At 36.1% G+C, this 17,446-nt stretch overlaps 1 protein-coding gene across 4 annotated transcripts in view; it reads right to left on the minus strand.

Annotated features, from left to right (window-relative positions):
- Positions 1 to 9,821: 9,821 nt before the first annotated feature.
- The window catches only part of LOC128557772 (uncharacterized), a 55,655-nt gene continuing 48,030 nt past the window's right edge, over positions 9,822 to 17,446 (minus strand). For 2 of the 4 annotated variants that reach the window (XM_053546012.1, XM_053546013.1), the window contains exons 2-4: positions 15,952 to 16,500; positions 15,474 to 15,593; positions 9,822 to 12,767 (exon numbers count right to left, since the gene is read on the minus strand). In XM_053546012.1, the coding sequence (XP_053401987.1) occupies positions 12,658 to 12,767; positions 15,474 to 15,593; positions 15,952 to 16,500 (779 nt within the window). In that variant the 3' untranslated portion in view covers positions 9,822 to 12,657. The remainder of the gene's footprint in view (positions 12,768 to 15,473; positions 15,594 to 15,951; positions 16,501 to 17,446) is intronic. The other 2 variants (XM_053546015.1, XM_053546014.1) reach the window with 1 other exon arrangement.

The raw sequence follows: 17,446 nt of genomic DNA on the forward strand, positions 1-17,446 counted from the left end.
TAATGCTCCCATTTTACATTTTAAGATAAAAGAAATGTAGTTGTAGGTATCTGACAATGAAGTGATAGCTGCTTATTGATAAAATAAGTAATTATGAATAACCAGTATTAGCAGAGCAGTAAAACCCCATTCCTAGTGCTAAAAAGGCAGAAGGTCAAAATAGATGCAGTTTCACAAGCTTTAGCTTTAGAGCCTTTCTCCCACCCGCAGCCATTTTTGTATGTAACTTGTTGCATCACAATATCCTGTTGGGACTTTGTTGCACAACATTAGGGCTATATTTGGTACTGTATTAATATTATTTAAAGAATATTATATGATTTATTTGTAAGTTTTATTAAGATATGAGGCTATTAAAGCCTGCAGTGACAGTTCTTAAGTTGCGTGTAGGAGGGTATTGGTTTTTTTCAAGTGCCATTTTTCACAGTTAACACATGTGTATGTATGTTTATATATAAAGGCACATTAAAATGAACCAACCTTCATAACGTTTTGCTTAATCTGTGAAAAAAATAAATTAGGGTTGTAACTTCAGTTTGGACGAAGGGTGACCCACGTAAAAGTTGCATATTTTTATTAAAAATGTGCTCTTTTTTTATAAAAAAAGGAACTATATTTTTGAAATGAGAATAGCTATGAAATGTCACATATTTTAAATACATTCAGACATAATGGGCTGGAAATGATTTATGAAAGAAATGTAGCTATTTTGTTTCTAGCTAAATATGTTTTCAGATGTATTTCTATAATGTGTAATATCTTTGTTATGTAGCAATCAGAAACTTCTTACAGTAAGAAGAATACATTACATGCATAAAGTAAATTTTAGTGTCAATATTTTATGTAATTGCTTAAAAATTAGATAAAATAATTACTTTCAAACACATTTGTCGAGTTTTATTGACTTTAAGCTTGAGCTGGAATAATGCATTGCAAAAGGAACAAATACCTTGATCATCAGACCAATGATCAGACACTGAACTATGAAAACAGGGCCATGAGTAGTCACAAGTCCTCGAACTGAAGCTACCAACATTCTTGGAGATAAGAGTCTAATGTTATGAGTTGTACACAGGTGAAGCTTCTGGAGCATCTTGTGTATCTTGCACTATCCTCAAATGTAACACTTCTGGAGAAGTTGAGTTGCCAATATTGGTGGTGTCTTTTAAAAAAATCATGCCAGTAGCTAAGGGAAACAGGCCATGTTTTTTTCAGCGCCTGGATCATAACCTTGTCATTCAGTCTGCACATACCTAAAGTAACCGTAGGACTGAGTATAAAGCTTTTGTATTACAATTTGTTATTAGTCACCTAAGCAACACTGGACATATTACTAGATGTATAAAACAGATTGAGCCAGTGCCATTCTGAAACGAGCCATTATGAGAAAATCGGGGCCAATATTAAAACATGGACAATACGATACAACTGGCCCAATATAGGATTCAGATATATGGACTTGTTCAATTGTGAGTGCCAATATGGAGATTAATCAGACTAATAAAATTACCATTAATCAAATGATTTATATTGATCATGTTGTATGTCAGAGTGTGGTCATATTTGCCCAAAATCAAGGGCCAGTGTGATGGGAGAGAACGTCTAATTAAGCAAATATGAAACGCTTGATAATTGGTAATTTTTTTGTATGGAAGTGTAAGGTCTGGCTCGCAGTTGAATGATAAAATGGGAACCTTATAAAAAAGTAAATGTTTAAATTACATAGAATTATCCACAATCTAAAAAGATGTTTTGTTTGCTTTGTTTTATATTATTTCAGATTTTTGCGGCTTATTAATCCACCACCACAAGTGGTGCGGGGTTATAGGAATGGTCTCTGTCCGACTGTCTTCCATCCTTCCATCTGTCCGTAACCTGTATCTCCTAAACCCCGTGAAGGATTTTCATGAAACTTGGGTCAAATGATCATCTCATCAAGACGATTTGCAGAACTCAAAAGTCAAGGTCACAAATCAAGGTCAAAGGTTTGAGTCTCCCATTTTGTGTCCGCTCTGTATCTCCTAAACCCCTTGAAGTATTTTCAAATTCATTGATGTTGTCGTACATGGACTATAAAATATACTTAACAACGTCAATGCTTCCACCAAATACCATCAACCCTTTCACTATCCATAACAGCAGCGGGGAAATATAGCTGTTTTTTACAGACTGCCTTGTATACATTGGAAAGGTGTTTCACATTTTCTAATTGTATTTCCTAGAGAGTAGGAATGTTCAGATCATGTCTGTTGATTAGTAGACCGTTAGACTTCCGAGCATTTAAGTAGAGAGTGCTTAGACCTACAGTGGTCAAACTTCAGAATGACTGCCTGTGGTCAGTACTAGATGACATGTTTAATTGTTTTCAGGTCAAATAGTAGAAAAACTGATTGTTAACTCTCCAGAATTTTTAGAATAGGTAGAGCTATTGGACTCACTCATGCGTCTGCGTCCCGATTTGGTTAAGCTTTTGTGATCGCCCTGTGTCCGTCGTACGTCTGCCTGTCGTACGTCTGCCCGTCGTCGTCAACAATTTGACTGTTAAGACTCTAGTGGTCACAATTTTGGCCCAGTCTTAATGAAACTTGGTCAGAATGTTACCATCAATAAAATCAAGTTCGATATTGGGTCATCTGGGGTCAAAAACTGGGTCACCAGGTCAAATCAAAGGAAAAGCATGTTAACACTCTAGAGGTCACAATTTTGGCTTAATCTTAATGAAACTTAGAATGTTACCCTTAATAAAATCTTGGAGGAGTTCGATATTGAGTCATCTGGGGTCAAAAACTAGGTGACCAGGTAAAATCTAAGGAAAAGCTTAACATTCCAGAGGTCACAATTTTGGCCCAATCTTAATGAAACTTGGTCAGAATGTTACCCTCAATAAAATTTGGGACGAGATTGATATTGGGTCATCTGGGGTCAAAAACTAGGTCACCAGTTCAAATCAAATGAAAAGCTTGTTAACACTGTAGTGGCCACATTTATGACTGTATCTTCATGAAACTTGGTCAGAATGTTAATCTTGATGATCTCAAGGTACAGTTTGAATCTGGGTCATGTAGGATCAAAAACTAGGTCACCAGGTCAAATCAAAAGAAAAGCTAGTTAACACTATAGAGGCGACATTTTTGACCATATCTTAATGTAACTTGGTCGGAATGTAAATCTTGGTGATCTATAGGTCATGTTCAAATCTGGGTCAGGTGGGGTCAAAAACTAGGTCACTAGGTCAAATCAAAGGAAAAGCTTGTGAACACTCTGGAGGCCACATTTAAGACTGTATCTTCATGAAACTTAGTCAGAATGTTAATCTTGGTGATCTTTAGGTCAAGTTCGAATCTGGGTCATGTGGGGTCAAAAACTAGGTCACCGGGTCAAATCAAAGGAAAAGCTAGTTAACACTTTAGAGGCCACATTTATGACCATATCTTAATGAAACTTGGTCAGAATGTTAATCTTGATGATCTTTAGGTCAGTAGGTCAGGTGAGCGATACAGGGCCTTTAATGGCCCTCTTGTTGTATGTAAGGTGGTATCTCAGTAACCACTTATGGGAATGGATTGAAACTTCACACACTTATTCACTGTGATAAACTGACTTACACTGCACAGGTTCCATAACTCTATTTTGCTTTTTTACAAAATTATGCCCTTTTTTCGACTTAGAAATTTTTAGTTAAGGTTTTATTAGCTCACCTGTCACATAGTGACAAGGTGAGCTTTTGTGATCACCCTTTGTCCATCGTCAGTCCGTCAACAATTTCTTGTCTGTACGATAGTGGTTTCATTTATGATTTTATTTTAACCAAACTTGCACACAACTTGTATCACCATAAGATCTTGGTTTCCTTCTTGAACTGGCCAGATCCCATTATGGGTTCCAGAGTTACGGCCCCTGAAAGGGCCAAAATTAGCTATTTTGACCTTGTCTGCACAATAGCAGCTTCATTTATGATTTGATTTTTACCAAACTTGCACACAACTTGTATCATCATACGATCTTGGTTCCTTTATTGAACTGGCCAGATTCCATTATGGGTTCCAGAGTTGTGGTCCCTGAAAGGGCCAAAGTTAGCTATTTTGACCTTGTCTGCACAATAGCAGCTTCATTTGTGATTTGAATTTAATCCAACTTGCACAAAACTTGTGTCACTATAAGATCTTGGTTCCTTTCTTGAACCGGCCAGATCCCATAATGGGTTCCAGAGTTATGGTCCCTGAAAGGGCCAAAATTAGCTTTTTTGACTTCGTCTGCACAATAGCAGCTTCATTTATGATTTGATTTTAACCAGACTTGCACACAACTTGTATCACCACAAGACCTTGGTTCCTTTCTTGAACTGGCCAGATCCCATTATGGGTTCCAGAGTTATGGCCCCTGAAAGGGCCAAAATTAGCTATTTTGACCTTGTCTGCACAATAGCAGCTTTATTTATGATTTGATTTTTACCAAACTGGCACACAACTTGTATCACCATAAGATTTTGGTTCCTTTCTTGAACTGGCCAGATCCCTTTATGGGTTCCAGAGTTATGGCCCCTGAAAAGGCAAAAATTAGCTATTTTGACCTTGTCTGCACAATAGCAGCTTCATTTATGATTTGAATTTAATCAAACTTACACAAAACTTGTGTCACCATAAATTCTCGGTTCCTTTCTTGAACCGGCCAGATCTCTTAATGGGTTCCAGAGTTATGGTCCCTGAAAGGGCCAAAATTAGCTATTTTGACCTTGTTTGCACAAACGCAGCTCATTTATGATTTGATTTTAACCAAACTAGCACACAACTTGTATCACCACAAGACCTTGGTTCCTTTCTTGAACTGGCGAGATTCCATTATGGGTTCCAGAGTTATGGCCCCTGAAAGGGCCAAAATTAGCTATTTTGACCTTGTCTGCACAATAGCAGCTTCATTTATGATTTGAATTTAATCAAACTTGCATAAAACTTGTGTCATCATAAGATCTTGGTTCCTTTCATGAACCGGCCAGATCCCATAATGGGTTCCAGAGTTATGGCCCCTGAAAGGCCAAAATTAGCTATTTTGACCTTGTCTGCACAATAGCAGCTTCATTTATGATTTGATTTTAACCAAACTCGCACACAACTTGTATCACCATAAGATCTCGATTCCTTTTTATACGTCCAAAGGGATGTATTATGTTATCGCCTCGGTGTCCGTCTGTCTGTCTGTTGGTTAGCAATATTTCCCATCCGCTCTGTAACTCTTGAACCGCTTTTTTGACTTGGCAGTTTTTGGTTAAGTTTTTGTATGTAAGTTGGTATCTCAGTACCCACTATGGGAATGGATTGAAACATCACACGTGTTCACTGTCATGATCTGACATGTATTGCACAGGTTCCATAACTCTACTTTGCATGTTTACAAAGTTATGCCCCTTTTTCGACTTAGCAGATTTTGGTCAAGTTTTTGTATGTAAGCTGGTATCTCAGTGCCCACTAATGGGAATGGATTGAAACTTCACACACTTGTTCACTGTCATGATCTGACATGTAATGCACAGGTTACATAACTCTACTTTGCATTTTTACAAAATTATGTCCCTTTTTTGACTTGGCAGTTTTTGGTTAAGTTTTTGTATGTAAGCTGGTATCTCAGTACCCACTAATGGGAATGGATTAAAACTTCACACAATTGTCCATTGTCATGAACTGATATGCATTTTACAGGTTCCATAACCCTGTTTTTAGCCCACCATCATTAGATGGTGGGCTATTCAAATCACTCTGCGTCCGTGGTCCGTCCGTCCGTCATTCCGTCCATCCGTCCGTTAACAATTTCTCGTTATCGCATCTCCTCAGAAACTACTGGGGGATTTTGACCAAACTTTGTCAGAATGATGTATTGATACCCTAGTTGTGTCTCCCTGAAAATCAGACTGGTTCAACAATTTTTGAGTGAGTTATGGCCCTTTGTTTATTTCTATAATTTACATAGATTTATATAGGGAAAAACTTTGAAAATCTTCTTGTCCAAAACCACAGAGCCTAGGGCTTTGATATTTGGTATGAAGCATCATCTAGTGGTCCTCTACCAAGATGATTCAAATTATTTCCACGGGGTCAAAAATGGCCCCGCCCCGGGGGTCTCATGGTTTATATAGACTTATATAGGGAAAAACTTTGAAAAACCTCTTGTCCAAAACCTCAGGGCCTAGGGCTTTGATATTTTGTATGTGACATCATCTAGTGGTCTTCAACTAAGATTGTTCAAATTATCCCCCTAGGGTCAAATATGGCCCCGCCCTTGGGGTCATATGGTTTACATAGACTTATATAGGGGAAAACTTTGAAAATCTTCTTGTCCAAACCACAAAGCCTAGGGCTTTGATATTTGTAATATGTAGCATCATCTAGTGGTTCTCTACCAAGTTTGTTCAAATTATCCCCCTAGGGTCAGATATGGCCCCGCCCCGGGGTCACATGGTTCATATAGACTTATATAGGGAAAAGCTTTTAAAATCTTGTCAATAACAACAACATTCAAATTTGGACCACCTGTATATTTTTGAGTGGCAAGATGAACCTTGACATGAGTTGACCTTGATTTTGACCTGGTGACCTACTTTCACATTTCTGTAGCTACAGCCTTCAAATTTGGACCACATGCATAGTTTTGTGCACTGAAAAAACTTTGAACTTGACATTGACCTGGTGACCTACTTTCACATTTTTGAAGGTACAGGCTTCAAATTTATACCACATGCATAGTTTTGTGTTCCGAAATGAAATTTGACCTTGATTTTGACCTAGTGACCTACTTTCACATTTCCTAAGCTACAGCCTTCAAATTTGGACCACATGCATAGTTTTGTGTACCGAAACAAACATTGACCTTTACATTGACCTAGTGACCTACTTTCACATTTTTGAAGGTACAGGCTTCAAATTTGGACCACATGCACAGTTCTGTGTTCCGAAATGAAATTTGACCTTGATTTTGACCTAGTGACCTACTTTCACATTTTTGAAGCTACAGCCTTCAAATTTTGACCACTTGCATAGTTTTGTGTACCGAAATGAACTTTGACCTTAAGATTGACCTAGTGACCTACTTTCACATTTCTGTAGCCACAGGCTTCAAATTTAGACCACATGCATAGGACTGTGTACCGAAACAAACTTTGACCTTGACATTGACCTAGTGGCCTACTTTCACATTTTTGAAGGTACAGGCTTCAAATTTGGACCACATGCATAGATTTGTGTTCTGAAGTGAAATTTGACCTTGATTTTGACCTAGTGACTTACTTTCACATTTCTCAAGCTACAGCCTTCAAATTTGGACCACTTGCATGATTTTGTGTACCGAAATAAACTTTGACCTTAAAATTGACCTAGTGACCTACTTTCAAATTTCTCAAACTACAGCCTTCAAACTTGATGCACATGCATAGTTTTGTGTTCAAAGAACTTTGTCCTTGAAATTAATCTAGTGACCTACTTTCACATTTCTCAAGATACAGCTTTCGAATTTGGACCACATGCACAGTGTTGTGTACGGAAATGAAAATTTGACCTTGAGCTAGTCAATAAGTCTTGAAATTTGGAACACTCAAAAATGGCACATTGGTGGGTGCCAAGATCAATCTGTGATCTCTTGTTCAATTTTACAAAATTATTCCCCTTTTTTAACTTTTATTATGCCCCCCTTTGAAGAAGGAGGGGTATATTGTTTTGCAGATATCGGTCGGTCGTTCTATGGGCCTATGATCATGAAACTTAAAAGAAAGCTTTATCATGTTCAGCAGATGACCCCTATTGATTTTAAGGTCAATAGGTCAAAGGTCAAGGTCACGGTGACTTTGACCAAGAACAGTAGAACTTTTGTGCACACTGACCAAATAATTTCTGTTTCTTGTGCAATTACTGAATGCACCAAGAGGGGCATGTCGTGTTCTAAAATCTCGTTTTCATTCAACTGACATGGCTGTTGAAAAGTCGAGCCTTGCTCTCCTCCAACAGCTCTTGTTTTACTTGCTGTACATGCAACCTGTTCAGAATGTCTTTGTGAAACACTGGTTATTTCCAAACTGGGTTATCTGTGGGTCAGAAACTAGGTAAATTAATTTTTAGATTAGATTAAAATTGGGTAATTTTAATTTAAAACAAAACCTAGGTTACTAGGTTAAATCGTAGAATAGCCTGTTATACAACATTCTAAAGCATTTATTCAGGTCCGATTAGAGAAATGGCATTTCTTTTACTCCATTAGTGCAAGGCTTAGAGGCATCTAACTTAGTGGTACCAACTTACTACCAAGTTTGTTCAAGTCGAGTTCTTCGGCAGCCACAGTTGATAACAGTTGTAAATGATTACACGAGTTAAACCATTTTATTGTCTAAAGATACATTTGCTTGTAACATCAGAACACACTGTGACATGATGCATTTACTGGTATGAAATCCCAGGGTGTTATGCCACTGGCCGTTCCATTTCATAGTAGTGAGTATGCTTTCCTTTGTTTAGCACACTTGAACTATTTAGGAGCTATTTGTATAGATGTCTGGTCCGTCGTCATTGGTCAACAGTTTTACATAAACACATCTGAAACTACTGCTCAGAATTGCACCAAATTTGGTAAGCAGTATCCGGCATAGACATCATTTAAATTATTAAATTGTTTTCAAGGTCCAGGCTTGTGACCTTGACCTTTGACTACTACTCCAAACACAAGAGGGGTCATCTACTTCATAAGCACAATCTTGTTACCATGTTTGAAAGTTCTAGGTCAATGGGTTCTAAAGTTATTGGACAGAAACCATTATCAAGATTCCAGCTCTGTGACCTTGACCTTTGACTTACAGACCCCTAGAAAAACGGGGTAATTTACTTCATAAGCACAATTTTGCTACAAAGTTTGAGGGTTCTAGGTCAATTGGTTCTAAAGTTATTGGACAGATACCATTATCAAGTTTCCGGCCCCTGTGACCTTGACATTTGACCTACTGAACCCAAAAGCTACCAGGGTCATCTACTAGATAAGCCCAATCATGCTACTAATTTTGAAGGTTCTGGGTAAAGTGGTTCTCAAGTTATTAGGTGGAAATTGTTTTCAGGGTTCAGGCCCCTGTGACCTTGAACCTTGACCTATTGACCCATAAAACTACCAGGGTCATCTACTCGATAAGCCCTATCATTCTGGCAAGTTTGAAAGTTCTGTATCAAGTGGTTCTCAAGAAATTTGGGCCGAAATCGTTTTCAAGGTCCAGGCACCTGTGATCATGATCTTTGACCTGCTGACCCCAAAACTATTGGGGTCGTCTACTTTATAAGCCCAATCATGCTACATGTACCAAGTTTGAAGGTTCTTGGTCAAGTGGTTTTCAAGTTTTTGGGCGGAAACCGTTCACTCTACCGACTGACGGACCGACCGACAGGTGCAGAACAATATACCTCCGCTTCCCCGAAATAGGGCATAAAAACAATTTGCAGACAATTTCTTCCTATGAACCAGATGATAGATATTCATCAAACTCGATCTGTGGTATCCTTACATAGACCTTTCTCAAGTTTACTCATATGTTTATGCTTGGTCCTTTTGCAAGCCGCCATAGCTTGAATTGGAAAGCTTGTTATGAACCACTTGATGACTTTGTCTGTAACATCGTGACCCTCTTGTTTTAAACTGGAAATAACATGTATGTGAAATGGCTCCATGAAAAGCTGTTGTTGTTACTATGATTAAACACTATAATCACATATCGTAGACTAGTGTAGACTGTAACATTACACATGCCCGTTTTTCAAACTGCGGGAGAGTATAAAGAGCAGCCAAGCAACAGATCAACGAACTCGAGCTATAGAAATATTTATTAAAACTTATATATATTACAAAAGTTACTCAACTTAAAATCCATGTAACTAATTCTGTCTAGCATGTACATGTAAATAAATCTGAATATACACAAATGATGGATGAAATAGTGTGTCGATGTTACTTGCGAATCTTATGTTACAAATGTTATTTTATGCATCAAGTGAAGGCGGATATCCACATTCTATGAATTATTCGCTTTTCGTATTTTCTTATAGGAGAGTTTATGGAACAAAAAGATTAGTTACATAAAGGTAGATCTCTGTTAGAGATGTATGTTTTATTTTTCATATAATTTTTATTGTTAACCTGTTAATATGAAAGTATTTAAAAAGACGAGTATTCCATTTGATTTCAATATAATTTCTTGTTTTACTTCTACATTTTGATAGATGTTGGGATATATCAACAAACTTAACCAAAAAACAGTCTATCATGGACACATAACCAAGAAAGGGAAAAGGAGGTAATAATAATTTTATAAACCTATATTTCTACACTTATTTCAGCTAAAAACATAACTGCCAATTCAAATCTGTTACACATATAATAGAGTAGTTCTTATATTCATATCATGACTTGGGGAATGTAGGTTTATCATTATCATATATACACTAAAATCTGTATCTTGGTCGGACAACCAGGATATGAAAATCATATCAGTGAAAATGTACTAAGCAGTCAGTGAACATGTATACATATGTGTAAATGATCAGATGTTAAAGCTTGCAACAAATCCATTACTTCACCCAACGAGATCAACTACCATTAGGGACTATTTATCATCAATATCGTTCATGCAAACATTTACCATATCCGAAACAAATAATAAATGAACATATTCACTCATTAGGCCTTAAAAATTGTTTGTTTGCGGTATCCCGACCTACCCTAAAAATTTGCAGCTACCCTAAATGTTTTTATGGCGTTGGGGGAAAAATTGATATTTTCGCTATTTTTGATACTTTTCAAGGGAAGTTGTTCTTTCTTCATTGTGAAAAAAGCCTACCTACCTATCCTATGTTTTTTGGGCATGTTACCGTGAACAAACAATATTGTTTTAGGCCTAATACAAGTTTGACCGTACTAGTTTTATGTATTAATTCTGCCAAAACAGGTGGTTTAGAAATTGAATTTGAAATTTTAAAGATGTAATACTAGTAACTATACTTTACCAGTGGAAATAACAAAAGTTCGTTTTTCATATATTTTTCCATATAGATATCATAAAAATTATCAATGAGGAACATCTGATTCGAAGCACTATCCAATCATATTAAACAATAAATGTTCGATAATATAACTTCTTTATATGATCACAACTTCAAATTAACATCTCTGCATTTCAAAAGTAAATACCTTTTATCAAAATACAGAAAAATGCAAAACCAACTACAGCACCACCACCACTAACAACAACAAAAACAAATAAAAACAACAAAAAACTAATTTAAAAAAGAAGGATATATAATTACAACAGTAAGTATCAACTAGACAATCCAACATGTACTCAGGCTATAAAGGTATCTTTTATTCCACCGTAAAATGAGAAACATGTGATACATGCAGACAATTGATAACAATTACACATATAAAGGTAAATACATGGATGAAAGTGAACAAAAACAAAACACACAAATTTAAGCTACACATATCTCCATAGTAAGCGGACATTACTTATTTATAATAAATATTTACAACATATATGATCATTACCAAACCCTCACAGAAACTTCAATTCAAGCCCATCTGACTGCAATCTAATACATGTATGAATGCAAAGCAACATGTCTGTTTAATTATCAGCAAGTTGTTTTGATTAGGTGTAGCTTGTGTGGCTTTTTGAATTATTTCCTCACCTTCTACTAATATAATGTAATATGGTCTGCCTCGGTCAGTTACCAACAGATTTATTTGTCATAGGAGACAGCATGTGATATTCCTCTCAGTATTTTATACAAGCAATAAACATATACCCTTATCCAATTGTAGAACAACATAGACCATTTAAAGCTTGTGTTCAATTCACTGCTTAAATCAACACAAGTGCAGTGTTGCTTGAGAAGAGCTTGCCAGAAACATAAATACTATAAATACTCTGTCTCCTGCCATCATGTCTGAGGGCTGAAGTGGATGTTTTGATACTGCTATAGCCGTCCTCCACCTATCTCTCTATTTGCAGTCTCCCACACACTAGGCGTCCTCCCCTATCTCTCTATTTGCAGTCTCCTACACACTAGGCGTCCTCCCCCATCTCTCTATTTGCAGTCTCCCACACACTAGGCGTCCTCCCCTATCTCTCTATTCGCAGTCTCCTACACACTAGGCGTCCTCCTCCTATCTTTCTATTCGCAGTCTACCATACACTAGGCGTCCTCCCCCATCTCTCTATTCGCAGTCTCACACACACTAGGGACTGTCCTGCCGTAACAACGCAATTCAAAATCTTTTTTTTATCAGTTCCAAAGCTTATTTTTACACCCATATAGTGGATTTTCTTGGTATCCAATGTATATCCTCCGTTATTGTGCTACCAAGATAAATTATATGACATGCTTCCAATATGAACTAATGTCTTTCTTTATGAATGCGTAATATATACTACTACAGAAGCTATTAGTATATCATTTCACTCGAGCAAAATAATTTTGTTATGGCCCAACTTATGGGCATATGGTGTTTTATAAATTACAAAATGTTATATTCAGTCTCTAAAAGACATGTAGGAAAGATATGGCAAGGCGCAGAGTTATATCAGACTGTGACTACGAAGTGGCCATTCAGGGTGTTTCCGCTTTTTCTGTTATTTCAGAAGATTTATACTACTAGTGTCAACATGCAGACAAAACACACGACGATCAAGCCTTGGTACGGTACAAGATTGTTACACCCACTCTGCTCACTTGTATTTTCTGTGTCGCGGAAATCTGAAAACAATGGACAAGTTAAGAAATAGTTTTTGTTTCGACCATATTAATAAGCGTAGTCAATATTATATTACCCGTCGCGAATTAATGTACACTGCATGTCCAACGGTAACTCTTTGCTAGTTGTTTACTTATTATCTAATTACAAACACGCCTTTATTGTACTCTCATGTTCGATTTCCTTCTAATAATTAAAAGATGACACCAGAATAGAATTTGAAAGTCTTAGCGCCGAATATACAAGTTCTAGGACTTGTTTGTACTATTGTAGCCCCATGTGGTTCTGGGACGATCTGTGTATGAAAAGAATTTGAACCACTGCCTTACCCTTGCATGATCGTAAGAGGCGACTAATAGGGACTTAACACTTGGTTTTGCAGTAACTCTGTGATTCCAGCAGGTATGCAAATTTTAATTTAAAACTAATGTTTTTATTTCGATGTAAATGAGATGTGGAACCAAATTTGTAGTCCTGTACATGTTTGGCGCCATATAACCTATACTGTGTCAGTGCGCCGTAAAACCCAAATAAAATCAATAAATTAAATTGTACTATTGTAAGTGTTATTGTAAATGATCTTTATTCATACAGTCAGTCCAAGTTTCATGAAAGGTAGCTTTACTTATTTGGCTTATCGGGATGACTTCCCAAACAAAACATTTTCCTTATAAACACTATAAAAACACCTTATAAACACTATCAAAACCGCTTTTTGGTGTTTGTTAGTGCGTTCCATTAGTGATCCATTGAAACAATCAAGAAATGATTGCAATGGATCGCTAACGGAACATGTTCCATTAAATGGATCGCGATTTTGAAGCGAGTTGTTAACTTTACAGAGCCATTCAGAAGGCTTTCTCCTCTTTTATCAGGAAAGATGTGGTTTTAATCCATCCAATGTAACATTACAGCAGATCTTCTAGTTGCTATGGTTATGTTATGTAATCTCATCTAAGGTATAATATAGAGGGACAGAAATTAGTGCATTTTGTAAATAATAAATGTAAAGGATATGGATTTATCGAAGAGAAAATGGTGGTTGTTATTTCATTTATTTTCTATAATTTACAATTAAAGGTATGTTCTTAATACATGTACTTACAATTCAGTATAAAATAAATGCATGTTTACATTAATTGTGATTCTTTATAGATTTCAATAAAATAAGTGTATGTTAGAATTCAAAGATTCATTTAATATAACGAAATAGTTTTTGAAATGCTGATTCAAATGACCTGTATACTTACTTATATGGGAACTAGTTAATAAATTAAATAACTTTGTCTGTCCATATTTCACAAAGATGGAATTTCTGTTAGCTGCACGATTTATCAAATGATTTGTATAAAACTGCATCCAAATGATCATGAAAATGTTGAAAGATTGCTAAATTTGTATCATATATATACAGTATAGTTAACATTATTGTAACAAATAAATATTTGAATAATTTTAACAGAAAGGCCTTTTCAACATGCAGTTACTGCATATCTCTGCAAATCCAGGCTACACCCAGTCACATAAACGTTTTGCCAAAACTGAATGCATGGTTTCAATTAGATACAGCCTGTAGTTAGGAATGTATCAGTTTGATGAAACGCATTCCATTGAGCGATCTATTAAGCGATCTATTATGTGTGCATTCCATTAAGCGATCCATTATGCGATCCATTAAGCGATCCATTATACGATCTATTATGCGATCCATTAATACGATCTATTATGCGTTCCACTGAGCGATCTATTGTGAGCTCCATTAGTGTGTTGTTAAATGACACATTTATGTTACTTAGCGATTCATTAGCTCATTTGCATGTGAAATTGGAACACGGTTTTAAAGGCCTACTTCCGTACCCGGGGGAAATGGTTATCACCTTAGCATGATCCATAATATTTTCTAATTGTCACCTAATTATGAAGTTATTAATTGTAGCTTATGGTAAACAGAACTATAGCATACATTATCAAAATATAAAATCATTTGACCATAATGGACCTCCTGTTGTAAATAGATATCTGATAGTGGTGGTTTGTAGGCAAAGGCCATATCTTTTTGCTTTTGATAATGTATACTAGAGTTCTGCTTATCATAAGCTACAATTAATAACTTGATAATTAGGTGATAATTAGAAAGTATTATGGATCATGCTAAGGTGATAACCATTTGCCCCGGGTACGGAAGGTAGGCCTTTAATGGTGTTTATTAGATTAACAACTCGCTTGCGGATCATGGTTTTAGAGGCGTTTATTGACAGCGTTTATTGGGCCTTTTTTGTTTGGGTTATTTTATGATCTGCTGTTTTACAGTCAAAAGTTATCACGCTGTCCCAAAACTTCCTGTTATTTGGACTACATGAAAGGTTCATGAAAGAGGTCAGCTTAATAGCAAAATAATTAGTAAGTTATTCAGATTTTAGCTAACTAATGACAAGTATCAGATTGAAAACGAAATGATTGTTATGTCTGTGTTGATATTAACTAGCAAGTGATTCTGCCTTTGCGAACAGTGCAGACCAAGATCGGTCTGCATGTCCGTATACAGGCTGATCATGGTCTGCATTGCAGTAAAATGTTCAGTGAACACCCCTTGAATAATTAATTGGTGGTACTGTCCAAAATGAATGACAAACCTGTACATTTTAGAAATTTAGCAGGGTAAAGGTTAAGGAGCAGAAAAATGCATAAAATGTAAGAAGTGGACATACAAGGGCAAGCCTCTCGGCAGTACTTTGAGTCTTCCGCAGGCGTTCTGGAACAGATGTGTGTACAATTCTTGCATTCGTCCCCAGTCCAGTACATGATTGTGTTACAGTACAACCACGAATCTGTAAGAGGTAAAGAAACACATATAAACTTTGAATCATAACAAAATATACAATTAACCTGTTAAAAAAGTTTTATGTGTACAATGAGGATTTAAACCTGTAAGTATATGATAAAAAAAAACGAAAAAAAAAAGACATTTTTATTTTGAAATAAAATAAAAATAAAAATCATTCTTTAAACAAGTTTAGACCAACTCCCAGTACCAGAACACATGCACAGCTAGGTCATATCTGCACTGACAACATAGCATGTGCCGATGAGTGCATACAAATTACATTCTGTTTAAGCGAGTGTAACGCTTCTGAAACAAATAAAGATACGACGTATTGAAGAGAAAGAACGTTTTAAACAAGTAACCTTGACAAGATAGAGCCAAGAATGAATCCACACCAGCATCAATGTTATCGTGAAGCTTTAGAAGGTGATGCTTATCTGTGGCGAGCTTTGTCCAAAACTTAGAAGGTGGTCCCGTTCCATGAATAACAACAAATATCTTTCTTCTCTTAAGTAGCTCATTCGCTTTCTTTTCGTCATCTATTTTTGAGTTGTCATCAATCACAAAGAAGATTTCTTCTGCTGCTAGTACAACTTCCTTTGAATATTCTGATATGGCTTCCTCTAAACTTTTGTAAGAAATTATATGATTTTCAGTATTTCCACGAGGAACCCGAGTAATAGTTTCAATCCATTTATTTTTTCTTCTTTTGTCTTTTACATCGTCGATTATAAGATTAAACGTTTTGCCAACCGCATATAAACGAATTTCACTGCCCAAAGGTGCGTTTTGTATTATTCGAAATATGAAATGTCTTTGTATAACAAATGTGTTTTCATCTTTGCTGAAATCCCAAAAGATAAAATTCCTGAAAGGGTTACACGTATGGCGAACATCCTGTGGTTGTAACCCTGAAATATATTTAATATGTGTATATTAATACTTTCTCCTGATGATTCTAGCCATCCTATACACTAGAAGCAGAGCATAATTATAATGTATGCTTTTACCGCCTTGTTAGAATATGACAATGAAGAATTATAATTGCGCACACGATGTTGCTTTTCAAATATGATTTAAATAAAAAAAAGTAAAAACGTTAACTTATGCATGGGCACATCCTTGGTATTTTTACAATTGTTCGCAATGAGATCTTGCGCATTACACATTTGTTTCGAAAATTATGATAACAATAAAATAAGACAAATTTAACGTGTATTTGTTTTACCAATTAACGTATTGCCTTTCATTTTCACTAGTCATTTTACTTTAAACCGTATCTCCGCACGTTAAGCCATCCGCCTACGGAAAGAAAGATCGAAAGTTCAAATCCTACCGGTAATATTTTCAATGTGTCTGGTTAGTGAGCCGGCCGGTGTACAACGTTGAAAATAGACCCCATGGGTCCTTTTCCAACGTTGATAATTGACCCCGTCGACATTTCAACATTTAATTTTGATCACTGGGGTCAATTTTCAACGGGATCAATATTTAATGTTCAGGTGCCTACCTTCTGTCTGGTTTGAAAAGGTAAATACGAATGTGTCTATTCGCAACGAAAAATCTTAATATAGTATCATGATCTTGCATGATCAGCGACATAAACAAGGTAAACAAAAACAAAATATTCAATGATACTTCCTACGACGAGAACCAAATCTTCAAACCTTTGACAACTATTTGAAAAAAAAATATCAAAGAAATACTAAATTTAAAAGTGATGTATAATTATGATATTTGTGACAAAATATGGCGACAAGTCATTATGAGCCTTTAAAATTGTCGCATAATGGGATCCCATTTTGATGGGTTTTTCAACTGATAAGATGACTACGTCTTGTCATATATATTATAATT

This window comes from Mercenaria mercenaria, chromosome 6, assembly GCF_021730395.1.
Source record: "Mercenaria mercenaria strain notata chromosome 6, MADL_Memer_1, whole genome shotgun sequence".
Classification (NCBI taxonomy): Eukaryota; Metazoa; Mollusca; class Bivalvia; order Venerida; family Veneridae; genus Mercenaria; species Mercenaria mercenaria.